General features: G+C 40.2%; 1 protein-coding gene across 1 annotated transcript in view; it reads right to left on the bottom strand.

Moving 5' to 3' along the window:
* The window catches only part of DOCK2 (dedicator of cytokinesis 2), a 151,681-nt gene that overhangs the window by 39,340 nt on the left and 94,950 nt on the right, over positions 1-17,391 (bottom strand). The window contains exon 30 of the mRNA XM_069029298.1: positions 4,728-4,806. Within this exon, the coding sequence (XP_068885399.1) occupies positions 4,728-4,806 (79 nt within the window). The remainder of the gene's footprint in view (positions 1-4,727; positions 4,807-17,391) is intronic.

Here is a 17,391-nt window from a genome sequence, read left to right as displayed (position 1 = left end):
AGGTGATGGAGCCAGGAGGGGACAGTGCCAGCAGAGTAAAATACTCTGTTCTGGACAAAGGTAACACCTCACAATGACATCAGCTGCCAACAGAGACAAAAATGTCCCGGAATCGCCCCATTTACCACAGATGACATCTTCTCAGGCAGCTGTTGAGGTTACCATGGATGTATCATAAGTACAGAAAATCACACAGTTTTTGTTACAATTAAACCAAAGACACCAGGGTGACCTTCAGGGACGACTTTTTCGAAAACATATTCCACAATTTTTAATATTTTTGTTTGTTTGTTAAGCCTCTTCAGAAGAGCCCATCTCAGCTCCTAAATCCAGAATTTACACATTACAATGGTGTATCTGTTCTGCTGCCCTGCAAAAGCCCAGCTGCAAAGCACTGGTCTGGACATAGTGTCCAACCTTCACATCTAAAAATGGCAAATCCTTAAAGAACTGTTACTTGATACAAACCAACAAAAATCCCAAAATTGCAAAGTCCTTTAAGACTGGATGTTATGCCAGTGGCTGAATTTCCCTTGTCTTTACCATGAGAAGCTGATAACAAATCCTACACCACCAACAGTCCCCACCTCCAGAGGAAAGGGAGCATCAAAAGCAGCCCACAACAAATCCTCTTACAACTATATAACATGGTCCTGACTGGGGCACCACTGTGGGGAGGTGGTGTGGACACTGGCTGCCTGAGACAGTTCTGTAATCAGTTAAGAGAATCCTTGTGAACATTATTCTAAATAATATTGAGAGCAAACAAACAAAAAGATGGAAAAGAGAAAAATAAGCAATTTGCAATCACACAGATCAGACTTTTTATTGACGTGAAATGCAAACAAAGAAGTCGAATTAAAAAAACCCCAAGCAATAAGATGTCGATTGTCACGGTCTGGAGGGAAAAGTCTAACCTCAGATGTGGTTGCCTTTTTTTTCCTTGTATGCCATCAATATATCTCCTTATATTCTCTCCACATGGTCATCCTGAATACAGTCTTAAGCTGTAACACTTCCCACAGTTGCAGGCCTTCAGGCTTCTCCCAGCTGCAAGCTCTGAACATGCACCTGAAGGACGCCTGCCAGCTCAGCTGCTCCAGCTGCACATGCCCAGGCAAGAGCTGCTAAGCTGCTTCAGGCAGGTGAACTGCTGAATTCATTCCTCAGAATCCTGAAGTGAGAAAATATTCCCTGCCTTTCTAGATAACCTGCTCCAATATTTAACATAACCTCTTTGTATCAAACATAAATGCAAGAAAATGACCTGTTTCAAATACAGGGACATGAATAGAATAGAAACTGCTAAATATTGAGGGTTTTACCTATTTCAATAATTCCTACTGAAACTCCAGATTTCTGTGCATTAAATCCTCACATTCCAGTTTATGTTCAGTACTGAAGAATGCAGAGTCATGCATTATTCAAGATTCTGTCCCTGTTTGTACTGTAGGCACGCCCCAGCTGAAGGCACTGTGGATATTGGGAGCCCTCCTTCACTCCTACTTCATGGTTTATTTTTGGGCAATTGCTTAATGAAATTTCACTCCTTTCTTGCCTGTAAAATTATTTCCTCCGGAGCTGTTTTATCAGCACAACAGTAAATATTCTATAATAGAAGTGTTCCAGGCAGACCTGGTTTTATTGTGCTGAGTTTTGCTGTGTGCTGAGACTGGAGAATCTCTGCAGGACACAACCTCTGAGTGCCACTGATGTACTGAATCCACCCCTCGTGCACGCTGTGTGCAAACCCAGAAAAAAACCCAAACCAAGGAAAACCACCCCCCACCCAGCAGGGACAAAACCTCACATAGCAGACTATTTTTTTACCTCCAAGACCAAAGACTCCCAACCCAAAGGCCCATTGTGGCCCTTGCAGCCTGCCCAGTGCAATGACAACTTTGGTGTCCAAACTCTGGGAGTAGGGAAGGACTCCCTGCCAAAATGGGCCTGGTGAACCCAAGTGATGACAGTGCCAAGGCAGGAAATGTAACAGCCCTCACTGCTGTGCTGGGCAGGGGGTTGGTATTTTTCTCTGTATGCAATAGCTTCAGCATTGAACCTATGGCTTTAAGGCAACGCTGAGTTCTAAACTTAAGGACTGGACCCACTCCTGATCAGGTACAGCCCATCCCTTCCCAGGCCCTAAATGGTAACACCTCTTTCCCTTCTACCTGACTCACATAATATATGAAAAAATAAATTTGCTTTGCAAATAAGAAGGAGGCCAGGAACCTTTTTTTTTCGCCATTTAACAAGCCCCACCAGAGTAGCAAAAAATTTCTTCATTGCATTTCTGTAGATTTAAACCACACTTTTTTAGATGCTCAATTGCTTCACAGTTGACTTGCTTTGTTTGCTTTCGTTGTCTCCTATTTATTGCCATGCAACCACTCAGCCAAGTGAAAATCCTCAGATCTATTTCCCTGGGCTTTCAATAGCTTTCAAATTTTTCTTTTAATTAAGACTTTGCCTCTGCTATTAATAATCTGATCTGAAAACACTGTCCTGCAAACAGTATAAATCATGCACTTGTTTACACAGAACTTAAATGTGTGACATCTTTTTATTTTAAATAACACTTTGACTGATGTGCATCTCTATTTTCCCCTTCAGCTCCTCCTGCAGCAGGCTCAGGGACCTGCCCCAAACACACCTGAGGGTTGGGATGTGTGGGGCTGCCTTTGCTCCTGGGGCTGGCAGTGGGAATGAACAGGCTGGGTGATCATCAGGCTGCAGCTCTTAATAAACCTTAAAGTTATGCTACTTCCAAATTTTTTCTCAAATCAAAATAGAAAAAGCAAGTTTCTTTGTCCCAATTCACAGTTTTTCTATACAAATGCAAATAAAAATAGAAATACAGCTACACAGTAACAAAGTGAACTGTTTTATGAAGTACAGGAGTTTCTCATTTACTTTGAGTTAACCACTGCTCAGGTTTGCTTACAGCCAAGGTATATAAATATAAAAAAAATACGGTGGGAAATCAAATTAAAATTACAATTAAGAATACTAGACAATGTGCTTTGCACTATTCAGACCTTTTTTTAGTCCAGTAGCAGCTTTTTAAATAGGTATACTTAGGGAACTCTTAGAAGGTTTACAGAGCTTTTACTCATGAAAGAAAAGTAAGGTAACACCTTGATTTGTACTTTAAAGCCTCTTATGAAGACTATAAGGGTATTACAATTCTTTACAGGGCTCCACTTATTTACTATAACATTGTTTAGCTTACTCAGAGCCTCCAGACATTTGACAAGTCATGAATAAAAGAGCATTAACGTATTCCCTTGAACTGCAAGGTGCAGTGTTGAACTACAACGTTCCAATGGTTGTTTGATAACACTTTGGAAGGCACAGAATTGCCACAGGAAAGAGCTGAAATAAAAGCTCCAGATCAAACTGCTGCTTTCATGTTTGAAAAAGGCAGTGTACACCTTAATAAAACTTTGACAGATACAGTCTTTATAGTCTGTGTGGTTTTGGTATCCTGCACATGATGTCTTTCAGACCTTTGTTACCTGCTTTTAAAAATTACTGACACATTGTGCAGTAATAAGTGATCAAATGCCATAGAAATTATAAGTTACAAATTTCTTATTAATAAACTGATAGAGCCTTAGACAGATTATATCATAAATCTGTCAAGGGTCTGAGAGTTTCCAACAGGGATATTTACTAAAAAATAAATTTTAAGTTTGCTGGAAGAAACATCTTTGACTGTGATTCAAAAATCTTAATATTATACACATGCACATTTGTATAAGCACATCTTTTGAAGGTAAAACATTTGTAATGAAATAAAGCAGGAAAAAGCTCTACATTTCCTACTTGGGGCCACTGTAACTGAGTGGGAACTGAATCTTTTACCTTTCTTTTCACTACTGTCTTTCAAACTCTTCCTGTGTAACCCCTACATGGGCATAGCTCTGCAGCTATTTGGGACCAAGGTGTTTTGTGTTGAGGACCAAGAGACCAATTCCCAAACTGTTTTTAGTCCAGTGGAATCATTTAAAACAGATTGAAAGTTGTGAGATGAACTGCAAAATATAAAGCCCTGAACTTATGTAAGAATGGAACAGAATAATTTACACACCATGATCAGGCAGCACGTAGGGACAAATCCTGAATCTAAAAGTGTACTTACATTTTAACACCAATTTGATGAACCTGAAAACTACAGGCATTTTCATTCTTATCTAAAGGAAGCCAAAGGTGCTAAAATGCATAACCAAATAGTTCAGTTACACAGAATGATACCTAACAAACAAAAAACCCCAACCAACCCTAATTAAAAATTATTACAGAAAGAACTAATGAAATTGCATAAATAGACTTGTCAGGAAGACTACAAGTCAAAAATAAATTCTAAGTGCTAAATACTCTAGGAATCAGCAAAGTTAAGCTCCTTCTGTCCTACATCCATGGCACTGGCATTGTAGAGGCTCCATGTGTTACGTCTGAGATTGATTTTCTGAGTGCACTTGGCTGGCTAAGAAAAACAAGTTTGTGGTTTCCCAGTCCTGAACAGAGTCACAGAGGAAAATATGCTGGTTGGGTGCCTTATTATAAATAATAAGTGCTCAGTTCTGATGTCACGTGGAAGACAGTTCAGTCCTGCCCCACTCAGATCCACAACCTGTCTGATACTGGGGCACAGCACCAGGAGGGGCTTGGGATGACCTGCATGTACTGCCTTGGCTCAGCTAAAAACCCTAAATACTTACTTGGACTTCAAAATTCATGTTCTCCAAAAATTTCTGGTTCATTGTCTCTGCAAATTTGTTGATGGCTCTCAAGAACACCCTAAAAAGGAAAAACAGTGATACAGATAAATGAATGTAACATCTGGCAATCAATACCCACCATGTATGATATTGGTGGAAGCACATTTGGCACTGAACACACTGGGAGCATCAGAGTTCTCACACACCTGAGCACAGCAGGTGACAATCTGTCCAGTGGCACAGGATTTATAGTGTTACCCACAAAAAAAATTACACAATTGTCAAAAAGTTTCTCCACTTCTACTGGAAAAGTCAGACAATAGAGTTATGTTTCCTCTGCTGCACACTGCACTCCATTCCTGAGAAAAGAGAGCAATTCTTTCAAGCCCAATGTCACCTTCTGCCAAACCCAGATCATTCACAAGGGTGGCATCACCTCCTCTCGGGGGTTGGACAGCTGAAACAGCTCCTGTGCTCACATCATTAGTTAGGAGCTGCAACTGCACTTTTGCCACTTCAAAGATACTGAGTGCAGTTTTTCAGCTCTCTTATGGGTGGGGAGGGCAGGACGACACCTCTGTCCAGCTTCCTCCCCAGGTAGATTATAAAAACATTCAAAACAGTGAAAATACAGATTCAAAATCCTATACAGTTCCTTCTTCCAAGAGTAAGAGCATGAACATTACCCTTCTATCCTGAAAAGCAGCACCTGTTTAAGCTCCTGATTAATGCAGCATGATTAAGTCATGTTTCTAAAGCTAATTTCCTTGTCTGACTTCCCAGCATGGGACATTTGTAAAAGAAAAATCAATAGTATCTTTAAATATTTATAAAGTTTATTTAAATAATTTAGTTGTTTTCAAAATTGTAAACGGACTGAAAGTGATCATTAGACTCCACTTCATAGGTAAATTTTTCAAAGCTATTAAATGGAAATATTTCTATGGAAAGCACTGTAGGGGCAAAGAGAAAGCTGAACACAAGGGAAAACCAATCCTATTTGTTCAAATACAATGATTGGCTGTCAACTAGATATTCCCAGTCAGGAAAGAGATTTAATAGTTGTAACAGCCAGGTCCAGAAATCCCCACCATCTCAGTGATTAGCAGCATGAGAGAAAGCAATAATTCAATAATTAGGATTATCAGCAAAAGATTAAGAAACTGCAGGATATCCATAGGTGACTGTCAAAGGAATGTTGTGTCCTTGTGCTGGAATCACTCTGGCATTTTGGTGTCGCATCTCAAAAGGATAAACAAATAGAAAAAGAAACAAGAGAGAAGAAAACAAGCAAATGTGACACAGAAATGGTCCTCAGTCAGGGGACATGGTGTGACTGAGGAGGGAGGTGACAGGATCTATAAACTCGAAAGCACCAAGGAGATGAGAGACTGAGTGCTCACAGCTTCTCTGAGAAGCATCAGAGAGCACTGAACACAACCAGAATGTGCATCCAAAATAAGCAAACCCAGGTTCTGTGTTAATCTTGCTCAACTCTGCAGCTCATTGCTACAGGATGCTGCAAATGCCTGACTTTTATACTGGCTCAGAAGTGATTAGACACATCAAAGACTAAACTGAAGGGAGGACAATTAAATGCCACTGGTCACTGGAGGCTGGTAGAACACAGCAAACAAGCTGTGTTGTTACACTGGTCCCCTGGCAGCTGTCTGTGAGCCACTGGAGAAACAGAACAGTCAGGGAAAGGAGCTTTAGTCTCATCACAAAAAACGAAATCAGAAGGGCTAAGTTCAGTTTCTTAATGAGGGAGGTGAAGCAAAAGTTCAGCTTTTGGCAAGCTTACTACAGGGAATCCCACTTAACCACTGAGCAATCACCCAAAGGAACTCCCTGCTTCATTAGAGCAGTGACTGGCTGGAGTGAAATCCCTTGTTGTGGGTGAAGTTCTCCAGGAGGTAAATATTCTTTGTGAAAACCTAAAGAAGAATTTCTTTCCATCTGTACAACGTTGCCCTGAACTGCTGATGTGATCAAGGAAATTCAGTAACTATGCATGTTGTCACATCTTGCCAAGTTCTTTTTGTGAAGGTGACCAGAGGGATGCTGCAGGAGCTGTGGCAGGGGGAGGTAACAGATTTCTGCTGGTGCTGTGTCACTCCACAGCATCATCCCACACAGCTGAGCTTCCTCCCTGTGGTCCAGGGCATCCTCTGATCTCATCTTCTAGCTCTGGCTCAGCTAATCTTGCCAGCTGAATTAAGGGGCTGATTTGTGAAAAGCCAAGCATCATCAAATCTCCTCCAGTTCAAGAAATCTAATTTTGCTCAGTGCTGCCCTTGCAGGCTATCACTGCTCTGCTGAACAGAGAGTTCTCATTCTCTGTGTGCATACTCACAGGGCTGCCCTGTGCCCCCACTGCCATTTCCCAGCCTATCGAACTTGCTTTGCCACCTTTATGTAATCAACTCCTAAATGTGATTCCCGCTGAAAGCTGTCCCACACTGCCCACAAGGAAATAAACACATTCTTCCCTGATGCTCCACTCACACAGGGACATTTATCTCCTCAAAGCTGCCTGATACTTGACACAAATGGTTTAAGATGTTGCAAAAAAAGGGGATTCTGAAAGAGTGATTTATTTTAGGCAGCACAAAACCCCACACAGCTTGGCAGAATCACAGACATGTTGTTCTGTGTCATCATCATCATTATTCTTTGGAACAGGAGTTTTAGGTCAAGGCCTTTTCAGTGTTGTGTCTTTTCTGTATCTCTGTATTGCTCTAGACCCTTTGATTTACAAAGTTTATTTCTTGCCAACTCACAGAAGCAACTTCTTGAGCTTCAGCTGCTCAGGGAGGAGCATTTCCCTTCAATCAGAGCTTTTGGCTGGAGTAGGAGGAGGTGTCTTCCATTTCTGAGACTTTTTTAGTTCCCAAATTCTGTGGATTTCCACACTACTCCAACACCATGGTGAAACACATCACCTAAATATCCAGTTTAGGCAGACTCTGGTATGGTGCTAATAATTTTTCTTGCAATAAAAAACTCCCACACTTTTCAGTACTTTACTCTTTTGATGCCATGAAGATTTTTGCCTTTTCTTTTATACCCCTGTTATACCTTTTTACAACTTCTGTATTCCTAGTGCTTTTTGCCTACATTCTTGGACTTGTTTGTCAAGCTGAGAGACTCAACATTTTAGAAGCTTCGTAGCCAGGGATCAGTGTGCCCCAGAGCCCAAGGTCCTCTCCAGAACACATTCTGTAAACTGAGATAAAACCATCCAGGGGAAGGCTCCTTGGGGAGGGGGGCTCACTTGAGCCTCTCATTGGGGAATCTTTGATAGATCTGCTAATTAGTAACACCTATAATGTTATACCCGATGTTGGGGAGGCGGGGGGGGGAGACACAGAGAGACTCGGTGGGATGCATCTCGATGCACATGACCTGGACATGTGAACCTAAGGATCCTTAAAATAAACACCAAGGTAAAATCCCTTTTCCCCTTCTAACCGTGTCTGACTCCTGATTTGAAGACCAGGAAAAGGCATCAGTTGCTGGCGACCACGAAGGGACCCTGAAGACCTTGAAACTCGCAGTCTTGGGTTGGAACACGTCTTGCTTTACCCCTTTCTTTGCCGGCAAATTACAGAGGGGCCGGAGCAACAATCTGAGACTGTGAGCAGGACTTTAGGACCCAGCACGGAAAGGCAGAAGCACGGAAAGAGGTGAGTGAAAAGGGGATCAGTAATCAGTACTACTGAGACTGTGCTAGCACTAGGGAAGGAGATCTCCAAGGGGGTTGGAAATAGAAATATGATGCAAGATAGAGTAGAAATAACCATCACTGAAACACACATGAAATAGATTAGTGGAAATCTATTTCATAATATTGACATATTACTGTGTGTAATAATAAAAATTTTTGTGACAAGCTTGTGGTTTGCTTTTAGCCGTACAGAAAAAAACCTCAAGGACACCTGAGAAATACTGAGGTATTTAATGCCCTGTAGAAATCACAGAAAACATTAAAAAAGGATTCTATACAATATAATTATATGTAAGCTGTCTTCTGTAAATATCCCTTTTGCTCTCACAAATATTTTTATCTGACAGACTGGAATGACACATTTTCAGGGAGCATGCAATATTTCCAGGCTGTCAAGTTCCAAATATTTTCATGCATTTGTATTTTGCCTAAAGGGTGTATCTATTCCTGTCATTGGGAGTCACTTAGGCAGTAGGTTTGAATGCTATTCCTGGCTCCTTCCAATGCCTCAATGATTTCACTATCCTGCCTCAGTCTCCCCTTTCACCAAAAAGGGGCATTAATTAAGTAGCCACAAGTATGAAATTAAACAGATACTTCTAAAACAGTTTGAGATTTTGATGAGAAAAACAGAGAAAATGTAATTTTAAACATGAATCTTTAAAGACTTAAATTAAATTGTCACATTTTCCATTAATTTTAATTAAACAATAACTTTTCTGCACTTACTACAGATTTAATTTCTCATCAATTTAAATAATTGTGATTTAAAATTGCTGAAATTCCTTTACCCACAATAACTTCCGTGATATTTCCTGAGTTTATGAGGATTGATGCTTCTAATGTACAGCTCATATAAAACTCTTGGGCCTGAAGATTTATGGAAGATCTTCAAAGTCCAAAGTCTCTGGGCTAAATCTGGGTATTAAAAGGCAGGGTTTTGGCTCAGAACAGCAACATTGCCATGGTTCAACTGCTCCTGTTTCCTCTTTCTCTCTGAATTTCCTGCTGCTTCTGCTTTACTTTATTGTATTGTCAGAGACATTTGTCCAAAACTTTGGCTGGAAAATGAGCCCAAAGAATAGAATCCTGTGCAACTGTACTCAATTTCACACACTTAGATCCCTGTTCTTAACAGGGGAGAACAGTACCTTAAATAACGTAGACAAATAATTTAAGACAGAAAAAATTGGAAATTCATGTCACCCTAAGATAAAGATTTGATTTCAAGCTGATTCTCTCTCAAAATAAAACAGAGGGATTGAGATGGAACAAGGAAAGAGTTCTGTATTCATAAACAACATATTAATAAAAATAGGATTTCAAGGCTATTTCTCAGAAGATGATGATTTTGTCTAACAGTGAAATAGGTCTGCATGTTGTCCTTGTTTTTGAAGTGTAAATAGGTAATAAATCTAAAATTCAGATCTGCAACTCCAAGCTATTTTTAGCAAGCTAGTTGGAATTGTTGCATCAGCTTCTTGCAACATAAATCAAAGAGAGGACTTAATAAAACAAACAAACAACACCCCCCTGAAAAAACCCCAAACAAACAAACCCTTACATTCACATTGGCTGTTCTTAGGTGGCTTTGCAAAAGCTGGCCTTTTTCTGCACCTTGCTGCAAACAAGAAGCACTTCTGGGTCCACAACATTATTTTGGGAAAGGTGCATGATTCAGATACAGCATTAGAAACATTTCAAAAATAATGATTAGAACCTTGTCTCAGACCCCTACATGTGAATTCTTTTAAAGCAGTGCCCAACTGCAGTGAGATGCTCTTCAATGTCTTTTCAGGTTCACATGACTAAAATTTGGGAGTTCACTGCTTCAACTCCGAGATGAGTAACCCATATACTGAGGTGAAGGCTGAATGAATTCACTTAGGTATTTATGAGCATCAACTCAAACTCATGCTTGCTATGTCTCCTCAAGCTGTGACTGCGCTGATGTAATGACAGGTGGAAAAAATGAATCAAGTACAAACTTCTACTGGATAATCAGACCCAGAAAGAAAGTTTAAAAGAACGTATTTCCTGTGTTATGAAAACTTATTGAAAGAAACCATTAAAATGATGGCATATATGGGTTTTTTAAAGTCACATCTAAATGCCACTGAAGGCATGGACAGTTTTTGCAATTCAAAACTTCTTCTCACAAACCCTAAGTGCTTTTCCTTCAGAGAGTTTGGTCCAAAATGCAAGCCAGAAGGAGTTCCACTAACTTCAGTGTTTTTTGTAGTCCCCAAAACTGATCAGTCAGCACTTTAATCAGTGAATCCTCTACCTGAACAGACTAGGAATATGAGGGAAGTTCTTGCAAACCCTGGAGGATGTACTGACTATATTTTTAAAGATCTTTTCTGAGTTCTGATAGACATGGTTTGGCCATTATGCCAATTCCTGGAGCAGGAAATAGCAAAGCCAAAATAATACTCATACGTAACTTATATTGACTTCTTAGTATCATCCTCATAAAATGCTGTGCAGAAGACACCTGATGGGTATTGCAACATGAAGCAAACACAAGGGAAAAGCAGCTGGAGTCAAATGATTCTCTTCTCCTGTAGGCTTCTGTCACCTTTTTTCTTGCTTGTTGTGTGCAGAACAAGCAGAAGAAGGCATATGACAGAATCAGAAGATTCAAAGAGTGGGTCAGAGCCAAACCCCAGTGCTGATCTTTGTCAAGGACTGAAACAGTGAATGGCAACTATGAACTAATGCTGGATGGTACAAAATACACAGAACGAGCAATCAGTGTGACAGGAGACACTAAAGCACACGTACTACAGGTGAAAAGGTAATAACAGAAATCTTCACAAAGCAAGAGCAGAAATGATCTGCTAATCATATGGCAATCATTGATCTAGAAATGAAGGGTAATGCAAGATGGAAGCAATATTTAAAAACCTCGTGGCTACATGAAACCTAGTTATGAAGAGCACAACAATGGCAACACTTGGGAAGAAATCCACTTCCATGGTAACTGGAAAAATATGGCCAGTGGCGCAAAGAAAGGAGTATAATTTCATCATATTTCTCCCTTGTGTCAACTCAGCTTCACTACAGACTGAAGAATAATTTCTTGAACTATTCATATTGAATTCTAATGATAAAGCCACTGCCATGTTCCTAAATTCTTTTCCAATGTATGCCCAGAGTGTAACTAAATAACACATTCAGAAAGCAACTGCTTCAAAATGGCTGTGCTCTGGCTGCTCTTGTCTCAATTATAATATTGGGGTTTGTCTCAATTATACATTGGGTTTTTTCCTCATTAGCATTATTTGAAAATTTACATTGAACAGCTCTGCCAAGCATCCAGAACAGTGCACGCTGCACTGTGTCAGAGTTACTTTGACAGCAGCACAGTGAACTCCCAGAGGAAGACAGGAATGTGCAGTGGCTTTGTGCCAGACAAGCCAAGTTTCCACGTGAGACCCTTGAATTGGCCAACAGGCTCTTTGTGTGCAGCTTTTCCTTCAGCATCTACCCAAAACCTGCTTTAAATACTGTGTAGTTCTCATTTAGGAACCAAAATACATTTTCAAGTCTGCATATAAGGTACATATTTTATGCCAAACTCCTGGAAATGGGATGTTTTGAACTCTAAGAAACTTCATAGTTTGAAAATGAAGCATACAAAGAGCTGTCAGAATGGGCTCTAAGTAAATTTCAGAGAGGTTTCAGTACCTCATTACTTTCAGTAATTTTGCTTATATTGTGAGTTTCTTCTCACTTCAGTGTCCTTTGCTTTTTTGCTCATTCTAGAAAATTTTTTGCATAGTAGAAGCATTCTGAATTAATGAAAAAATTAACAATCCCATGCTGTTGTTAGTGCTAGATCAAGAATGGGAATCAGACACAAAGCTGAAACCTGGCTCTTAAAGATGAATGTAAAGTCTTAACATAGTTGTGTCAGGATGCCACACACTAATAAACGCCCACAGCTTTCACTTTTGAAGGAAGTTTGAACTGATATTGCAAAATTACTTCTCCATTCTTCCACTGATTTTTGTTGCATTGAACCAGCAGACTATGAATTTTAAAAGAGATGATTATGCAGCAAATACATAATACACCAGCAGGGCTATTTTGTGATGCTTCTGGTAAAAAATATGAAAATTAACTGTTCAAAATAATGTTAAATACAAGGAAACTGCATATATTTTATTTCCCGAAAAACTCTAATTATAAGAAGTTCTGGTCAAAGCTACTCAGAAAGAGGAACACAGAAAGATTGCTCAACTGCACTTACAACTGATGAAAATTATGAATATTGAATTTTCAGTCTTTTCTGTAGTGACACAGAACAGTTTGTGTGGGTGATCTCTTCAATGTTTTTTACTCATTTGCACATATATTCAACAGAGGGGAAAGTACTCCTTGTTGTCTTAATCCCCAGATGTTTTATTAAAATTAAAATACTTGAAAACATAAGAAAGCATTTTGTAACAGGCCACATAGCAACGAACCTTAGGGGTTTCTATCTGCAAGTTGAAGTTGTATTTAGGAGAGTAACAGTTTATCCCACTGACTTTCTGAGAACATCAAATTACCAAGATTTTTTTTTTGTGTTGAGTTGTTCTCTCCACTGAGGACTTTTCTTTTAGTTCTGAGAGCTCTTAGCCTAGGAGTGTGAGCATCCCAGCAGCTGATACCAGGAAAGGTGAGACACTCTGCAGTGGGAATGGGATCTCTCCCTGCATGTGTTCCCTCTGCATTTTTAGATAAAAGACTAAATAAATGACTGCAGTTAAAACCTACCAGGCATCCACTCTGTACCATGACCACGATGGGCAACTGCCTCTCTTGCTGAGCAGATTATCTGCTGCAGCCACTACATAATTATGTGTTCAGATTCTTGGTAAGCAGATAATTCCACACCATGGAGAACCACCAGCAGCCTGCAGAGCTAGTGCAGAATGAGCACCTTGTATCTGTGCTAGAAAGATGCAAGGATGGAAAGGCAGGGTGACATTGGCACAGGCACCTGCAGATGGAAGGGACTCTTTGTGCCAGGCTTGGAGCTGCCAGCAGAGCATGAACGGAGCAGCCACAGCTGGAAGTGGAACTCTCCCTGGGAGGGAAGTGCAGTCCACAGGGAACAACTCCCTCTGCTCTCACCTGCCTTGCCCCATTGCCCCAGGAATAACTTAATGTCATTTGCCTGATTACAAATGCTGACTTTTGTAGAGACTGAGAAAGACAATGAGGAAACAGAAGAGCCTGGATTTAAAGGGCAGGAATACAAATTTGAGAACACTGAGGCACTGTGTACCAAATACCCCAGCATGGAAAACAATAAAGAAATAAATTTCCCTCTGAAAGGGACTTCATATTAACAGGGAAACTCATTTCAGCAAGGACATTTGTAGTCTCACAGCAAAACCAAACTGTCCAAGGACACATCCTATCACTGTACACAATTAAATCAATGACTAAACAGTAACATTTGTTTGCACTTGTTATAATATCTTATTTACCCTTTTCTGCAACTGTGCATAAAAGAATGTTTGCATTAGACATTTATACTTGTTGCTTAAAATATCTTTTCATACATTAAAATTATGAAGTCCTGCAATATGCCATAAGCCTGTGTATAAATGTATTCTGCTCCCCTGAAAATTCAAGCCCTTATAAAAACAACTGCACTTCTATAAGAAGATGTTTAAATCAGTCAAAAGTTGCAGAGGAAAACAACATCAAAGAAAAGAGTAACTTGTATGCAGCAGATGAGCCTTCTAAATTCTGCCTTATTTGCACAAAATAAACCATAACACTGTCATCCAACCTCAGTTACATAAATGAATCAGCTTTTAGGGTAAAACTAACCTAAACTATTCATCTGGGGGTTGGTTTGGGGTTTTTGTTTGTTTGTTTGTTTGTTTTTAAATATGATAAGCTTTTATTTCCACCAACAGATAAACAGAAGACTGAGAAACAGCTCAAATATTTTAATTAATTTGAGGATTTTCTCCCTTTCAACTTGAGCTCATTGAATCACAGAATGGTTTGGGTTGGAGGGGACCTTAAAGCTCATCTCATTCCACCCCCTGCCATGGACAGGGACACCTTCCACTGGGGCAGGTTGCTCCAACCTGGCCTTGGACACTTATTCCAAGGCTGTGTTCAGCAACATGCATACATATGTGGAAAACAAATTTTTCAGAAGTCACAGAGCCATTCTCTGATGATCTATGAAAAGAAAAACACACAAAAAAAAAACAACAACAAAACCCAGGCCTGGAATCCCTACTGTCCTTCTCTTCAACAGAAGTCCCAGCAATCCCTTGCTGGGCATCAAAGAGGAATTTATTCTGCCTTCTTTGCTGCCTGGCCAGGACCAGGACAACGAGAGAGCCCACAGCCCTGGCAGGCTGAGAACTGCCGAGCTGCCTGGGGCTGCAGGTGACGCTGATTTGAAGCCACAGTGAGCTTTGGCTGAATTAATAACAGTGCTCCAGGTGTGAGCTCCATGAGAACCACGTCTGGAGGGTGTTACAAAGCATCTCATCAGCAAGTAAGCAGCTATTTTTGGTATGTATAATGAAAGAAAATTGACAACAATTCCAGTTCTTTTGCCAAATACCTGCAGCGCTAAACCTTTCAAGTTAGACTTAAAAAGCACTGGGGAAGACTTGACTCTGACAGATGTCTGAAAACACTCAGATGCACAGGTAATGAAAACATATTCTAGAAAAAGCCAAACTACCAGTGTTATAAAATACCCTACAGTGTTATCTTGCAGGAGTTTTTTCACCGAGTAGGATCCGACCTTGAAATGTGCTGGTGAAACACTGTTTCCATTTATTTTAAAATACCTTAATATAACGTGAGCCAATGGCTAAAAGCACTACCCAAATGGACATGCAAACAAAGTGCTCACTGAGCCACTTCAGACTGGACACCAACCCAAGTGATCCCAGGCACTAATTTTGATAAGATCAAATACTTTCAGACTCCCTGTGAGGAATTACCCTTTCAAAGCCCAGAGGACAAGCTAAGGGATGTGAATGCTTTCCCTGTAGCTGCTGACCCTGCTAACTCTTCCTTCTTCAGCGAGTCTGACTCCCCATGCACTTCATGTTGACAATAAAGTACATGAATTTCCTGGGAGAAATTATATCCCTCTAAATTAAAATTATGAACTGCTGAAAGATACACAGACTATATGGTATTAGCTAATCCAGCTAAGCATTTCCCCACAAATGCCATGTACTTAGGAATTACTGCTTTTAATAAGTTAATAGCCAATATCTAAGTGTCATGAGTGGAATAAAGTGCACATATAAGTAGTAGAAACTAATAATAAGAAGAATGCAGTAAGCAACTTTAATTAGAACAAAAGTTAATTAAATCCACCATGGAGGATCACAAAAATAACTCAGATATTATATCCTCATGACCTCAGTGATGATGTTACTGTTTCCCAAAGTGTTCTGCACCACCTAGCATGCTGTAAAAAAAGTGTTCTTTCCATCTTGCTGTTAATGGAAGGAGGGGAGGGGGGAACAGGAAAAAAGAAAAGGTATTTCATTATTTTATTCCCCCTTTTCATTCTCTTTTGCTCATTGAATACTGCCTGTCCAGTGGGACCAGTACACACAGATTCAGCCTCTTTCAAACGTGCTTTGGTAGCCTGAGCATGCTTGGGAAGCAGAGAGCACGATGTTTATAATAGTGAGTTAAAGTAATTTGAGTTAAATAATTCCATCCTGATAGAGGCAAAGCTTGATAACTAAGTTTAGTCAGTTAAGCCTCTACTCCAATTCATTCAACCCATACACCAGAGCTTCTCCTGGACAGGAATGTGTCCATTCTCCCTTCCTTTGGAGCCTGTAAAAAGCCATTCTCTCATTGTTTGTCCCCATCTATGCCAGACATCAAACTTTTAGCTGAAATATCCCTGATATCATTCAGGCACCGCCTGTCTTTACTTCCATATGACAGGAATTGGAGCTCCTGCTCAGCAAACAAGACCAGGCCTGCAGTATTGGTGCTGCTCTTCCCTCTCCTCTGTCTCTGTACCAATTTCACTTCTCTGTGCTGCAGTCCCTCCTACAGCAAAACTCCTCCAATTCCCACTTTCCTTGCAAGCCACAAAACACACCCGATCCTGCAGGGGAGCCTGCCAGGCTTTGCTGCACACCTGCAGGGCACAAGTGCCACCAGCTCCACCCTGCCACTGGCCAGGTTACACCACACACCACAGATATGCCCAACAGCCCTAACCAAGCTCTTTGCAAATGCAGAAAGGGGAGACTCGAGGTAGAACAGCTCCTCCAGGGAGTAAAAAGCCTGCATGGAGCCTCCTGTTCACAACAGGGGAGTTAAGAATGCAAAACCTGCACTGTGCTGATATTTTTTGTGTTTGGTTTGTCGGGGTTTTGTTTTAATTTCTTTTTCTTCTCTTGGTGTTACTAGAAGAGACCTAAGCCTGATCCCCTGTGACTTTTTCTCTGTGCTACTTCTCTGGTTTGTGGTAAAGAATGTTAACAAGACAAATCTACAAAACTAAATTAGTCTTCAATTTATTTAGTAGAACATCCATTCTCTCAAAAAAAACCCCAAAACCCAAACAAAGAAAAAAACAAAACCAAATTTCTATAAAGAATGATAAAAAAATCCTCACTCCCCATTGTTGATATAACATAAAATTAAAACATAAAGTAAGATCAATAACTCATTTCCTTATGCATTCCAGAGAACAGCAGCATAATCAAGGAGTATAAACAGTGCCAAGCCATTTTAGGTAAGCAATGTGTTTACAGGAGAACTATGAAATAGCTTCTAAACAATATTTTTTTTAATGATAACTTATTTCTTTAGAGAGGCTAAAGCTTAGAGTGACAAAACCTGCCTGGAACAACTTGTCCACAGAGTTCAGAGTCATTAGGAGGAAGATGTACACACATAGAGTCCCCCAAAGCA

This window comes from Aphelocoma coerulescens, chromosome 13 (genome assembly GCF_041296385.1).
Source record: "Aphelocoma coerulescens isolate FSJ_1873_10779 chromosome 13, UR_Acoe_1.0, whole genome shotgun sequence".
NCBI lineage: Eukaryota > Metazoa > Chordata > Aves > Passeriformes > Corvidae > Aphelocoma > Aphelocoma coerulescens.
This window is presented reverse-complemented; position numbering and strand designations above follow the sequence as displayed.